Source organism: Mya arenaria, chromosome 2 (assembly GCF_026914265.1).
Source record: "Mya arenaria isolate MELC-2E11 chromosome 2, ASM2691426v1".
NCBI classification, from domain to species: domain Eukaryota; kingdom Metazoa; phylum Mollusca; class Bivalvia; order Myida; family Myidae; genus Mya; species Mya arenaria.
Genome location: NC_069123.1, coordinates 13,197,047 through 13,214,262, shown reverse-complemented (window position 1 = coordinate 13,214,262; position 17,216 = coordinate 13,197,047). Strand labels below are relative to the sequence as shown.

Below are 17,216 nucleotides of genomic sequence, written 5' to 3'. Positions count from 1 at the left end.
TAATGTTTCATACGCATACATCTTACCATTTACCATTTAAAATATATATATAGAAAGATGTGGTACGATTTCATGTTGAAAACATCATTGTTTGTTACCTTTTTTCAAAAATAAGTGTAGCATAGTCTAGGTTAACCATCGCGTTGTTAATTTAAATAGTTCAGTGCCATCATGTTGTCATGCGTGGTAAAGTTTTAAGAGATCTACTCAATACAAAAGTTCGTTTGAAGGGCTAAAATAGTAAACTTTAAATAATGTTATATGTTTTACCTCAAATCGATAGCAGATATCGTTTCCAATAGTCGTTTGTAAATGTTCAGTGTGTTTGAGCGTTGAGCAAATAATATTTCCCCTCATTTGATGAAACCTGTTATATAAAATGTAAGTGTCGGTGAAATCAAGACCAAGTTCGGCTATGGGTTATGTCGTGTCAAAATGTAGGTCAACATGTCAACTATTAGAAGCATCCGTTGTAGTCAACATTTGCCAGAGTGTTTCTAGTATTGGTTAGTTGGCCATAAATTAAATGAATTTTTATCATACTATCTGTCTTAATAAAATCTCGGCCGTAAGTGATAATGAGACCCATCAGAATGAATCGGTATACATATAAAAAAGGCAGGTTATTACGTTAAAATATAACTCTGAGACATGTCAGATGGATGCTATATTTTAGTTTACTTGAATGCATTGTTGTTTCTTCATTTACATACCAATACAACTGTTCTAGGAATGATAGTGTCCCTTACTTTCTGAATTATTTTCAAACTTTACAACCATGCAAAAATAATTATCCAGTTATCGTGTTTGCATATATTTTTTATGTGGCAAAACCTTTAAATTATTGAAGTTTAAGTTATCGCTTGTGTGAATTTGTGGCAATACCTGGTGATATTAATGTTGAGAGTGACCTGTATTGCGTTAAGTTAGCGGTGAGCGTTTGTTGTTTAATTCCCCGCTTGCAGTTTATTCCATGCGATGCAACAGGGATACTAAACAAAACTGCTGATTTTTTTCATCGTTGTATACACAACAAGAGGTCCAACAAAAATGCTCATATTTGAACCTTTATTCTAAACAATGCTAAGCAAACAATAATGGCACCGATATGTGCGGTATATGAACATGTTATATATGTTACACATAAATACACGGTACATATACATATTGCTCCCAGTGAGATACAGATAATTGCTATCTTACCCTCATTGAAATTCAGTATGAGTAAGGGAATAGGTCAAGGGAAATATGGCCCCACTATAGAGAGATGTGGATATACTACAACTTATCCGATACTTCAGTTATATACCGAACTTAAATTTAAAGTGTTCCTATTTTTAAAAATAATCAAACAAGAATTTTCAGATCTCTGTATTGACAATACTTTGAACGATATTCCCGTTCGATAACAGCAATTCACTCATTATATATATAGCATGTATTCTCAACTCCCGTTACAGTGCCATTTTATGCAAACGTCCATTATTTTAACATAACATCTTTTTCCTTGAGAGGACCTCATAAAACATTAAACAATGCGAGATTTTCATAAGAATACTCAAATTGTATGAGAACCACTTACAAAGTAATTTATAATTCTATTAATTTTGAACGAATTATTTTTTATAAGTTTGTAGGTTTTCCGAGAACATTTTAGTTGAAGCTAATTTACACGGCATAATTAATTATGTAGTCTTTTACATTTTATGAAGCGCTGTTCAAATGTTTCGTCGGTATTATTATGGTTGGTAGAGTGAAATAGGACATGTATATATTTTCGAATAGTTTGCTTAATCGTTAAGTTTCCAGTTTTACAACTTAATATAAATGACGTCCTTATTTGGTTCCCCGCCTGCTCAAACAGGTCACAATTTTAGACATAAAGAAAACTGTAGGAATCGCTCACTCCGCCCTCCTTTTTTAAGCTTTCTCTTATTGTGTTCTAACTATATTTGAAAACTTATATATCACGTCGTATGATAAAAGTTAATGACTTTATATATATTGTGTTAAATAATGAATATATATCATATCTTACTTCACCACGTAGGGATACTGTCATAAATGTTTAGCGTGATCAACTTTATTTTCGGCGCCGGACAAAATAGCCCACAGACAAAATACCCTATGCCATTTTTGACAGGTTGGACAAAATATTCCGCATAAATTAGCCACACAAGACTCAATAGCCACATGCTTATTGTCAGCTGCACGAAATATTCCGAGCTTTTTCTAGTTAGAAAATCTGTGTGTGTTTGTTGGGGGGGGGGGGCGGTAATATTGTATTCATTTTTTTTCTATCACGGTTGGGAAATATAGTTGTGTTTGTCAAAACGGTGATAAAACACGATTGTGAATTGAACTGTTGTTAATTGTGAACGTCATTAAAGTGCAACCTTAAATCAATTGTATATAAATGTATAGCCTAATCAGGATCTTCTTACAATTGTACTTGAGATTTCAATTTTAATTTTAAAACATTAAACTGATTATTCTACACACTCCTATGTACGTAAATGTATGTCAAACAATTTATGTCATTACACAGTATGAGACATTATTTATAAATGAGATATCTTGAGGTAAAGCGTGTTACATATTTTTGCTAGGGAAACAGATATTCTGGTATAGTTTTTCCCACCCTGTCGTCACCATGTGTGATCTTTTGTTAAAAATACTTGGGGTATCTGCGTGATATTTTGTCCTACATTATTCTATTCCATTTATGCTTTATTATAACTTCTTCCGCAATATCAAAACCTGAACCTGAATGATGTTTGTTAGGTAAATTGAATGTATATATTAGCATTATATTTAAGTGTTTGTGTTATAATAGTACATTGATCTTAAATTAAATTAAATTATCTGTTTAAATATCTAAATCATATGTACTATTCATAGTCATCTTTTTCGCAGGAATAAGAAATAAAAGCATCAAAGTATTTATTCAGTTATAATTGTTATACCAGATATTATTTTTGTGATTTACAGGACTATGTCTATAGAGATATAATCTAAAATAATATTATTATATTTTTATTGGATTATCTTGTAAATTGGAGACATACGTATACCTGTTTAACAAACTGAAGCCTGAAGTTCTTCGGCTGGTGGTATAATATAAACCTACTCTCTCGTATAAAGAATAGTATATACATTTGCACATAATGCATAGCATACGGGACTTAAAGGACTTATTCTCGCGGTCTCGTTTCCCGGCTGGAGCCTTTGTCTAGGTGAAGCAGTGCTTAAATGGATGGGTTTATCCTTTTGAAAACAAATTAAGGAGCTTACCGACATACAAAAACCTATTCATAACCAAAAATGGTTAGGTCGCTACATGTAATTACTCTGTGTATATTGTTTAAACGATTACTAATCCATCAGATATAAAAAAACATGGACAGTTTACAATTTTTGGTTTACAATTCAACTCATGGATAATTTCGGACCTAGATGTTTTCTGCAGACAACCCCACTAGCAAAACGAACACAACAACTACCAAGAACACTGTTTTAATGCAACATATAAATTATTTACACTGTACGACAATACATTCACTTGTCTATCAACAAACAAGATACAAGCCTACCAATGTTGTTTTTTTAAAATAGAAAAAAGATCATAACATTCGAGATTGACGTAATCGCCCATATTACTTTACAGTTTCTTAAGAAAAGACAATATCATGAAACAATTGATATGATATATTTTACATAATAGACCGATCAAACGACGCCAACGTAATAATTTAGCAAACCTTGCACGCAACTAATCTATTTTATATTGTTATTTGTATGTAATGAATTGGAATTGTTTTAAAATAAGGATATATATACGATTGAGTAAAAGAGCAAACGAATGAGAAAAAAACACATCAGAAAAATAAGGCGAGGCCTTCAGGTTTCATTGTACTTGATTTAAATTACATATACTAAACAAAACGTCCATTTTATGAAATTCGTTTTTATAAATAAACTACTTAATGTATCGACTTGAAATTTGAAACTACAGCGTTATATCTAGTACTATATCGATTTTTCTAAAGATGAAAGGGAAACTCTACTGTCGAGGTTAACCATGCAAGACGATAGGTACGATTCCCGGTATTTTGGCACGACAATCATCAGGATTATGCACTTGACGCTAAATTTCAATTTAACGGAACACACGTCGAATTTCCAACACGCAAAACAGAAAATATTGCTAGAAAGACCATAGAAGAGCGGGCAAGGGCTGTCGGGATGATTGATGCAGGTACCCTTATTAGTCGGGTATGACCAGTTTCGTAAATTAATAAATACATTCACACATATAGTGTTTATTGTCTAAATCAATGACGCACAATTCTCACTATATTTCAGGTTGCGCGGCTGTTCAATAGGCAAGGCTCGAGTATTCGTCAGCTTTGGGTGAAATTCAGATGAACCGGAAGTGTTGCTGAACTGCGCCAAAGGCCCAACCGCAGAGTTACAATTCGCCACCAATATATATGTTTATCTCACCTACACAACCGTTTTACTTCTTCTACAATAACGGATATGCTGACCAGCCAACGCACAACCGGCCAATTAGCCCACAGACCGTCCACAACAGGCTCCTGGCCTTCGGTGTTCGCGCACATCGACCACGGAAGGTTCCTGTCCTTACTGTGAGGCACAGAACAGCATGATGAGTATGGGCGGAACGGAATCAACAGTTAATAAGATCTGACTGGGCTAATGTCTTTTTTGTGAATGGAACCAAATTGAAGCTCCGTGGGTCAAACGGGCGCGTCAGCATTTACCGATGGAGGGGGAAGCGAAACAGGGAATAATGTCTGGTTAACGCATATCAGTAAGCCGGTGTCATGATGGTCTTCGCAGGAATTTTCAATGAACACAAATACTCAAATTGTCCCTATCAATGGTAATTGAAACGGAGGTATCAGAACGACATTATTCGACCTGTATTGATACCGCACATTCAAGCCACTCGAGTTATGACGTTGTTGGAAGACAATGCGCCTTCATACTCCAGTATGGTTATTCTACGTATAACTAATTTAACTCAATAATTCGGTTTTATTTTCATTTTTATATAAACTCTTGCTTTTTTGCATAACACTTATAAGTATCATAGTACAATTAGAATAAAATTGCAGGATAGAAAAGTGAAAACTATCAGAACCAACATGCTATTAGTGTTTGTATTATGTTGTCTATTGCTTTACCGATATATGCGTCTAGATCTAGTGAAGCAACGGTGACAAACCCATTAAATATCGTAAAATAAAGTAATAATTAAATTACTATTATAAATTATGGTCAAGAAGGGGGCAAATACAAAGGACGTCACAGGATAATATTTACATTATGCATCATTAAAATCGAACGTCCATCAGCAAGACAATCAAGAAATTTGCTTTTTGCAAATGGAAATAGATCTGTCAAGATGCGATAATGACATAATCGCACGGCATAGCTCGAGATTCCACAAGAAAGATGTGGAGTTTCAAAATATTTTCCAATTTGTTTCAACTGCAAAACTTTACCAGATAATGAGAGGAATTGCATTTTCGTTCTTTGATGAGACATTGTTATATCAGAAAGCATTAATCATAAAGGAGAAAAGGAATCTTTGCTCTAGGCAAAAAAAATACAATTGTTACATATTTACAAATATCCTTCAGATTGGTGATTGTTGTTTTATATTTATTTGAAAAATATGACAAAAGAAGGCAGTTTATGGCACTTCAGTGATGCCAACACATTTAGAATGTCTCTATTTATAGTATCACTTCGAATTATATCTAAATGGCTCATCGATAACGTACCCCGACTTCCCTTGTGAGAAAAGTTTGGAAATCTCAATTGATTGAATTAACAAATGCTAATAGAACAATGTAGCTCAATTCCTCCCATGCCGTTAATAATTTGAGCATTTTTCATGATACAGATAACGGTTCGAAAACAGAACTATTAAGAAATTAATTTCATGATTAATAACAAACTATTATTTAAGACTGAATACAGAAGTAATTGTCAGAATTATGGCAGCGTATTATTCAGGGTCACATGACATCAGCCTCGTTTATTTGCAATGATGTCTTGATCATCCGTTCTAAAAGATTGTAGAAAAGTTTCACAAAATACACCATTCATATTCACATGAGTTCAAAAACAATTGCATCAACAGCCAAGCTATTAAATGAAGACCTTGTTTGGACCCACTATCAATTAAAGAGAAACTTTCGAGAGCCATTACGAAGTGTTATCTTATTTTAACAGATAATCGTACAGGCACGATTTGTAGAATTAATTTTTGTTTTTGTATGATTCAGAAAATTTCAATTGAAAATGACCTTCTATTTTTATACATTAATTAAGGAATTTCAATTCAATTTGACAGAGCAAAATGAGTTTTATTTCTATATTTGTAATTCCATCTAAAGAAATATAATCGTTATTAAATTTGACAAGCTCCATCAAACGTCTTTATATCCTGACGCATTGTTAGAAACAGGTCGCTTATATTGGTTTTTCTGAAAACTAGAAGTAAGGTTTGAAGCCGATCTGTGACAATATTTGAACATCGTTTTAACAACACGATGTTTATACACAAATAGCGATTGTTTCAACCGTACTTGTTCATGAGAAAAGGCATTAGTAGTTTGTCAGTCAAGTGCATATTGACGTTTAGAACACTTCTTTGATGACATTACAGTACAATGCACACCGCATTAAACAATTCCATACAGAAAATAGAATTCACCTAATACACCGATTATTTTCATTGAGCAGATTGGTTGCACTTGAAAACGTTACGGTTAAAACAATAAATTGTTTTGGTCCCTATTTAAATGTAAATCACATACTTATAAGAACGTAATCTCATGGTACTTTATTTAAATACGTTATTTGATCATTAGTGACCGTGTATGCTAACAAATAACCATACGCCATGTTCTGAGGCGAGGGACCAATGACAATATTATATAGCCTAAAACATATACACGTTTAAGGAGCACATACATATATACAAATAGTACAAACGTATAATCACACTGACAAAACTGTCTGAGTAATTACAACTTTCTAGAAACAGTCTTAGTTTAGCAGTTAGAAACGTTGAAACGTATGTCTCTGTGTTATACATGAACTAATTGTAATATCTGTAACTGTTTTTTTGCCTAAGGATGGACACATATGTCTCAACGAGTATGCTTCTGATATTGTTTTAAAACTATTCTTCAATTAAACGCGTAAAATAAATAACCTGCATGAGACAGTATAATGCTTTCATGTCATGCAGGAAACTGATTTAAATTATCAGAAGCAATTGTCCTGGGGCGTCAGTTTTAATTGAAAGAGACACACATAGCCATAAAAATGTGTCGTTTCCGAATAGGAAATGAAATGTACAAGCAAATGTAGTTGACCATGTTGTACATACACTCAAATAACAAAACTGAGGTAATTTGTTTAACATGTCAATATATGCCTCGACAAATGAACATGTAAGGACCTCCTCAATTCACTTCAGCTATTGTTAATGTTGTAATGAGATGAAAAACGAAATTTGCTTAAGTCACTCATAAACGAAGTAATATTCTAGAAATATTACTAGGAAAAAGGGTCGGTGTATGGATTCTAATCGATTTGCACCACATGTGAGGGACCATCTTTTCACAAATAATTGTTTTGAGTAACGTTCTTAGCAATAGATATATTATTTAGAGGAGAAATGATTTGTTAGTAATACTAACAATTTAAATCGCACACCAGAGTTAGAGCCATTGTTAATTTGGTTTAAATCAATACTGTCGATGGTATTTGTACTTTTAATTTCTCCATAAACGGGGCTAAAATGTTTTTTCCCTCTATGGTGTTTGGGACGTACTGCATGTACACATGTTTTATATAAATTTGTCGTAGTGCCTAACGGGTATAACTACGACAGTAGCTGTGACTTGGACATTATATTTAACAAATTATAATGTAACGCTCTCGAAACAGGATTGATGAGTATTTCCTTTGAAAAGAAAGAATGGCTTAATGCCTCAATACAATTAACTAGACGTCCACATAGCTTATGTAGTATTTGACTAATTTGATGAATAAAAATTGTTTAATTATGTATATGTTGTTAAAGAAACAAACGGGGTTCATCACGAAATCACTTAACGAATTAAAATATCATGTATGAGAAATTGCCTCTTTATCCGATTACGTACTTTTTTATCACAACTGTCAGAAGTTAGTTTTGTTGACATGTTTCAAGTCTTCTAATTTCAATATATGAGTTACTTCCCCTTGTAGTGAACTTGTCATTTGTTTCTAAATTCTGTACATAATAACACACAATTTTATCCATCATTGATTATCGCGCCATTGCTAAGTAATATTTAGTATCCAGCATCAATAGGAGGTATCATGACCATAAATTCTACATATTTGTCTGATTTAATTTCACAGGATCAAACCGGCACAAGAATTTAACTATTTGAATAATTGTTAGGACTTTGAATAAATGGAATCCGTACTGGACAAAAGCTTACCAGGAACAGCTATTATTATGAAAGAAATGTATTTGTAATCAGTCGGTATGATATATTTGATCCCTCTGTTACTGTGTTTCCGTAATATCCTATCAAAAATGTAATTTTTCGTCGCTGTGCATTTGAGGTTTTTTTCCGTCGTGTATGTATGCCATTGATTTTGACCATGATTTTGATCCAATCGATTGTTATCAATAAAATTCGATTTTAAATAAGAAGCAAATAAAAGGTTTTGATTTGTTTATATTGTAAAGTGAGTAGCATCATATTGGTGTATCGATGAAATAAACCATATAATATATTTTTTCCCAGATTTTTTTTTACATTGAATCCAAGTAGCAATTGAATAAACATATGATATAAATGTGTCTTGTATGCAAACCTAACACTTTTTTGTTCAAGTTCATGTTTTCACTAATATTTCACTTGATATCTCATCAAATCCCCCTCAACAATTGGTAAAACATATATCGTCTAAATTTAACTCAATAACTGAAGCACACAGCTTCATTCATCATATTGCTTTCATGACATAAATTACATTAATGATTGTGCACCTGATCAAATATTACAAATGTGTCATAAATTCAAAATATGCCTAAACCGAAAAAATTTGCCTATAACCCTCTGGTACTACAATGCTTTTGTCTGACTTGCTACAAACACCTTGGTGGAAGATAAATAGCTTAGGGCTATTTAATAAGATATTTATTGAACAAAATAATTTGAATTAGTTCAATAATATGAAATGTTAGAAGTATCAGGCGTTTATTATTGGACAAGCAATACTTTAAAGTGTTACTTTATACATAGGTGTAATTTCCTTTTTTGATCTTAATCAACTCTGAATGTTTTGATGTAAAACGTGTTAACTTTAACTGCAAAAATCAAACATATATTTAGAATAATTCCAAGAGTATAACCGTTTTTGGATGGACTATAAATAAAATTGACATGAAAGCGTTAATTTTATTAAGGCAGTAAAATGTTTTGTTAACTAGCATTTTTGATTCTCTTTTTTTGTGTGACTAGGAAGCAATTTGATACTATATATAGTAATTCACAATTACCAAATATTATGATTTCGGGAAGCTGAAGTATATAATATAGTCGGAAATGGATCGCAGTGGAATCATGCCATAACCCAGTCAATGGGCGCGAATAGCCCTTTCGTTTTTAAGGCACCACCTACCGCTCATATCAAATGACACAATTTGACCTCGTTGTAGTTTCATACTTAAGTGTTTTCTTACACTTTCGACGGCTCTTAAAAGTGTTATTTATATCTAACAACGCAGAAGTTGTGAGAAAATTAGCTATATTTATCATTAATGCTTTTGAAATAAGAAAGACACATACCAAAATCCAGGCCAATTAAGGGAGACCTAAATTGCCTTCATGCTGGTGGACCGAGATATTTAACCAGTTTCATTAAAATGTTTATTCACTATGAAGGTTATGAACACTATATTATTATCAGATTCGTATACTGAATTAAGATAAAGTTGTTGTCTTATGATTTGTCCATTTGTTTATTAATTTAATTGATTTTATTTACGAACAGCTGTTTCTTAAATTTGATCATGGGTCATTTGCTCTTAATTGAATATGTATTTAAAAGCGAAAGTAATACCTATAATAGGCATACAACAGAGAAAGATTTCATAGCTGATGTACTTAGAAAAGTATATTGAATAATACAGATACATTTGTTAACACTGTGATAGTGATAAACCTATTTATAAATATGCTCTGCCATTCATGTATATATAAGCCATTGTATTATATTAATTTAATCAAGGGTCATATTGGCCTATTTCAAATATGTTGTGTTGTTCATTGTGTTTGAAAAAACTTTCTTCTATCAAATAGTTCTTATATCGGACAAAAAAGTAACTGAAGCATAGACATTTCTCTTTCAAAGATATTATTTTAGGGAAATGAAAATTCCACTTCTGTCAGTTCAACTATGAAATGTTATAATACACCTTCACTAGAGACATTTACAGACACAAAACCCAGACGACAGGAAATCTGCTAAAACATTGACGCAAGGGATTTCTTTATATTGCAATTTGAGAAAAACAATCATATCATTAAGCCTTAATCAAAACAGGAAACACGTTGCATGTATATTTGTTTGTGACTGGTAAATACAGTTAGATTATTCATTTTGAAAACGTTCCTTTCCCATGTGGGATTAAAAGCAGGTACAAAATTCAAAGTGTAACATTGTTTTTGGTCGAGCTCGCTTGCGTTGAGCGAGGCAAAGTTGTCACAATGGCGGCTCCGTGTATGTGTGTTCTTGCGTGAGTGTTGAAATGACAATGGTCCGGGCTGTATCTTGACCATGCATAACAGGATTTAAAAAAAACAACAAAAAAACTTGCCATTAGGATTACCCACGATGAGGCTGTCTATCGCACAGTCCCTGGTCTGTACCTTAAACGGCAAGGTTGGAAGTCAAAGGAGGTTGAGATGATCCTTATCCAGGCTGTTTCTTGACCATGCAATAAAGGATTATCAAAACACAAACTTGCCAGGAAGGTTTTCCAGTGTGTCGCGCACAGGACCAAAGTCTGAATCTCAAGGTCTTTAGGTCCAGATCAAGGGTAGAGTTCAAAGATCGATATGATCATTGTCCGGGTTGTATCTTGATCATGCATTATAGGAGTTTTAATAAAACTCCATGCAATTTTACCATGATTAGGCGGCATTTCGTGCACAAGAATTAATGTCTGTACCTAAAGGTCAACGTCGAACTAAGAGATCAAAGTTTGACCTCAAATATATAGGTTTAAGTTCAAAAGTTGAAATGACCCTTCCACCTATTTTACAAATCTTTGTTGTTTTGTATAGCAATTGCATGAAAGAGCTTTGTGTCTGTGTCAAAAACTCATTTAACGGGATTGACATGTCGCCATTTGGCGTATAATTAAAAGTTAGCATACGAGTTTTGTTTATGAAAGTAAGGAAGTAAATTGTTTGCCGTCATCTGGGTACCAAAACCATAACACAAATATTTTGAATTAGAGAAAAACATGTCCAGTTACTCTGATTACGCTGTCTTAACGACGGCTGTGAAAAAAAAAGAATGTATATTTTAACATTAGTTGTTTTCAGGACCAGTGAAAACGTGTGAATCAAGTAGACACTGCTTTGCAGGGCTTGTTTTCATGATGGATAATGGTTTTATTGATATTAAACTGTCAACAACTTATATTATCGGGTTAAGATATTCTTAATAAAGACTCAAAAGTTGTTATCAAAGATCCCGAGCATCAGAGACCTATCAACTATAGTTCTACTATCTTTTTTATTCTCACGCGATGGTTTATTCTGCTGGCAAAAAAGTTTCAGAAAGAGAACAAACAACTATACTTCATGTATGTCATGTTCACTCGACAAAAACCCAATACGATACAGCCTAATAGGACTTCCGTTATCAACTGGAAATCAAGAACTTGTAAAGGTTCTGGTTTTAGAATTTGCACATATATAGGAATATGCAAAACGGTAATAATTCCGGTAAATACCATAGTATTGAGGGCGATGACCGACAACAAGTTTGTCTTATATTTAGCTTGACTGTCTTGGATAAAAATTATCTGTTTTCTGACATTTGTAGAATTATACATCCACTCTTTATGTAAAACATTTTTCCATCGTAATGTAATGCTCAAACGTGAAGAAAGGAATACTATGTTTTTTTTTAATTTTTCAGTTTCTTCATATAAGGTAGAGATAATCATAGACTCAACGTGTGCTATAGAATATTATTGTTTTGCTTAATTCATATATAAATACAAAATATCAACTCTCCTCTGTGTGAGTGTGGTGAAGATGAAAATAGAACTCACTATTTTAGGCATTTTCCTTTAAATACGAACATTCGACAAACTTTCATTCGTAATGTGTCAATTATCACAGAAATTAACATTGATTTCATTCCCTATGGCGATCCAACACTTAACAACAAGAACAACTACAAAATAGTTGATACTGTTCATGAATTCATACAAGACTCGAAGCGATTCTGATCAAGGCCTGAGTGGCAACATTTCCCCCATGGTATGTACCCAACTTCTAACCTTCCTATATATCTTTCCACACCCTATTTATATATCCTTTATAAAATAATTTGTGCTTATTTTGTATCTATTATATATCGTGTCTGAACAATCGAACCAACACCCAATCCTTAGTTCTGTTTTAAGCATTAATAACATTCTTTCTCTCATAAAACATAATACATATATTATATATCATCTAATCGTCAATCATACGATTTTTCTGGTAAACGTGTAATTTTATTCCTTCCGAGAAGAACTCGTTCCAATCCATTTCAATGTTATATACAACTTGCGTGTGTGTATATTCTGTTTAATTTGTTTGTATATATTAAAGAAATCAAATAGGAATAAAATAACTATGGTCTGTATTTAGTTAAATCTACCATCTCTCAGGGCGTTCTTGTTATCGATGACACATTCATCAGCAGACACCATTTCCCATCGCGTACATTTCTAATAATATGGTAATGCTTATTCTGTCTTTTTATAATTAGAACATGTATATATACTTTCAAACCATTATTATTACCGACACCTAAGTATGTTAAACAAGCCATTATTTATCGGTAAAGCAATGTTGGTACTAGTGTGGTCCGTTTGAGGTGTTTTTCGTGTTTTGTACGTTGTGTTTATACGTTTATGTCTCTAGTTCATCCCATTGGACCCTGGCATTGTGACTCCTAACAAGGTCTTGTTTTCTCCCTGTAGTTACTATTGTATTATTGAAATGACTTGTTTCAATTAAAACCTTTGTCTTATCATGTCTCGGTTCTCAAAATTATTACTCAGTTTATATTGCAACAACTATTCCGTAATAATTATGAAGATTAAGGTCACTAAGAGTTCCATTATCATTTGAAATTAAAGAACTCATTAAAGGTTATTCTTACCGAATGCAAGACTTTATAGTATTAGAGTAGTAGTATAATTGAGATAAAGTCGTAAACAAAACAAATCAAAACAGTTCCCCGGAAAACCTACTTATATTATTTTTAGTTGATGTTGATCGGCTGAAAACAGTTTGAATAATTTCAAGTTAAGAAATGTTAGCAATAAAGAAAGCACGCTACTATGATTCATTAGTTACACACGTGTACTGAAAATATTCAAGCTTATGTTTTGTCAGAAAACACATAGCATGTTAATCTACCCTACAGAAAGAACTTATTTACTCAAATAATGAGATTTTGCTGAATTTTCTCAATCCAATTTGTTTTGAGAGATAACACGGTACCAAAGAAATAGACCATCGCAAAGAAACAAATGTATCAATGTGAGAACATAACTTACGCAGGTACTAAACATCATGAAACTTTAACTTTAAGAAAATCAATCTTAACGATGTTTAGTAGTGACTTAATATTCTCACATTGCTACGATACTCTTGTTTATTTTCTTTGGTTTATGTATTTGGTACCGGATTATCTCTCAATGGCACTTTTGTTGACAAATGGGTCTGATGCTTTTCGTGTGAGCTGCTAATGCAATATGTTCCAATACGTCTATGGCGCCCGTCCTCTGCAATAAACCTTTATCAAGCGCATCCTGTGTGTCATTTGCATATATATAAACAAATCTGACTGTCGTCTGGTGTATTAAACTGGTAAGATATTGAGACATTGTACAGCATTTCTTTGTCCTAATTAATGGCAATGTATTGCTATAAAATTATAGCAGAAAAGGGTAGTGCTATGTTTATTTTATCTTGTATTTAAACATCCCAAATGTAAGCCTAGTTATAAATGATCGTTGTGGTAATATGTATTTATAACTAACGATTTAACTCAGTGATCTGTCATTTTCAGCGACATTAGGATTTAGAAAGTAGTTTGATAACTGAAAGTGTTATATAATCTTTCATTGTGAATCATTAATCTGACAACTACACTATCAACTAGAACTATCTTTCTAAGTATGGGTGTATTTAAGCATATGAATACAGATTGAATAATGCAAACCGAAATCTAATATTGATTTGATTAACCAAAGTCATTTTCTTTTACTGAAAGCAACAACTATACAACATAGACAAATTGGTCATACAAATACAAATCGATTAAATGTTAAGCGCAAAGTTGGTTATTTTGATATATTACCTTCGCTCTGTATTTTCTGTTCGATAAAAGTTGCGCTCATTTTGAAGAACCGGCCGACCTCTCGTAACCTCTATAGGCGGAGTTCCACAAGATAGCAACACTCTGACTTGACGCTGGTACTTCACCGTGCGAATTTGGTATTTCAAGAAAACTAGCACTTAATGAACTACTATATTTTGGAAAACGTTAACAGACACCCCCCCCCCAAAAAAAAAAAAATAATAAAAAAATAATACAATTATGGCGCATTATTTACATTGAATTGGAACTAATCCATAATATACTGTGACCATCTCTTTAGCTCACTCATCTGAGTCATTGAAAAACTTTCGATAATATCTTGACAAACAAAGGAATAACCGAAATTATTATTAGTAAAAGGAAATGTTTATATAAGAATAGCACGCTTAGTGGATTTACAAACGCGACCGAACGTTCATAATGCATTAACCCTATAAAAATAAGAATCAATCTTATAACAATTCCAGAGGTATCGACTTGTGTCACGTAACATAAGATACACAAGGAGATAGAAACCTTTCGCGATTACCCCTCGATAGGCATACTTTAAGGTGGCAACTAAACCTAATTTAACCGAATATACGATATGTATTAGTTAAAGCAAAAAAGTACCTGCAATGTGCGCAAAGTACTCAACGCAATATGAACCTCTTTTTTTTAATATACCTACAGGCATTAATAAACCACTATCCTCATATGATGTTGAAAGCATTAAAATAGATAACCAACCAATTGAAACTACTGTATGCGTGTCTCATATATAAGAGGGAAAAATCAAAAAGTTTATAAATTCATAGAATATTTATTAATGATATCAATTGACTGAATATAATTTCGTAAGGAAAAACGAATTGTACTTAATTGCTTATTTACCTAATTTTGATGAATTATAATTCCTTAATTCTGCTTTAAGAATGTGATATTATAGACGTTTTCTACGTACGATTGCTTACGCTTGCGTAGATATATACAATTAAAATGTAGAAAATAAATAATGATATCTGCAATTAAACGTCCAAATATTGATTATGACAGAAAATCTGCAAAATATAAAATCTTGGACAAATTTGCACGGTTACTGGCTTAATTGGTGTTTGAACATGGCTGTCAGATCCACTTCTGTTCGTGATTTTGTGTATGGTGCTTTGTCTGCTTTTTAATCTGTATTTCCGCTATATCCTTTAGTATTGATATAATATGTGACCGATTTTACCCAATAACAACGAAGGGCAATCCGTATTAAGGACACTTAAGCTCGTATAATGTTTCCTTTTATCACATATACCACATGTAAATTTTGCAATCTCAGATAATTATCTGAATTCAGTAATTATTTAAATCAAATTCACACCAAAATATCCAATTTTAAAATAAATCGAAAACATCACATGAAGCTAAAAGAGTTTTATTAAATTTATTTCAAACAACTTATTTTTAACACAAATGCCTGTCTGAACATGAATTTACCAAGAAAAAAAATGACACAGTCTTACAATTAATGTTTCAAAGACACTTTTTTAAACAATGAAAATTATACAATGATGGAAACCTTTTTGCGAAAAAGCTGATGTAGGCTCTTTCAACAAATACAGTTGTGCCTGAGGAACCTTACATTGTTTGTATTTGGCCAATAGCAGTTATGTACTTAAACCCGCATGCAAATGCGGTTAGGCGTCACTGACAAATCCTACCAGACGACAATGCATCATACAAATGTTTACAATACATGCGCAGCCACATCGAACACTTAATTTATACAATAAAGCGAATACTTCAAACAACGACTAGAGAAAGCTTCATTTATCAAACACATAATAATCATACTCCATGACCGTTATTACTTGATAAATGTCAACCTTCGATACTTCAGAATAAGTCAGCAAGAGGATAACAAGAGTATCATATTTTCTCTGTTTTAGACATTCGGAGATAAATGGCATATAAATAGCCAATATTACCATTGCGATCGACCAGAGATAAAGTCTAAACCTTGTTTAACCAGGAGTGGTGATGTAGCTGACACAAGGTTTCAGATTAGGAAATTTATCTGGAAGCCTAGGAATCAATTCGTACACTAATGGTCGAAGGACGATGTTCACAGAGGTTTGCAGGTAGATTTCAGACTCGAATCATGAATTAATTGTAATTTTTGCCTAGCATAACATTGTGTGTGCTTTTGCTTTATATTTATTGCTGGCACAGTTTGTTGTTAAATGTTATTATCAGATGAGCCACTTGTTCAATAAAAATCAGACTCGAGACATGTTAATTATGGGCCAAAATGATGTGATCAATAAACAGCAAAAGGTACGCATATTGTGACCAACTCTCAAAAGGATAACATTAAAAAACAGAACTGGTTCACAGACTTTACAAAAATAATACCATGACAAAATTCAGTTAAACATTATGTACTTTCTTGTTTCATGTGATGACTTTGACCGACAGAACATGGAAACAAGAGATATGCAATAAAGAGGGTGTTA

The 17,216-nt window shown here is 32.7% G+C and overlaps 1 protein-coding gene across 1 annotated transcript in view; it reads left to right on the top strand.

Annotated features, from left to right (window-relative positions):
* Window positions 1–9,372, top strand: part of LOC128206182 (RYamide receptor-like) — a 49,761-nt gene extending 40,389 nt beyond the window's left edge. The window contains exon 4 of the mRNA XM_052908492.1: window positions 9,299–9,372. Coding sequence (XP_052764452.1) covers window positions 9,299–9,372 — 74 coding nt within the window. The remainder of the gene's footprint in view (window positions 1–9,298) is intronic.
* Window positions 9,373–17,216: the final 7,844 nt, after the last annotated feature.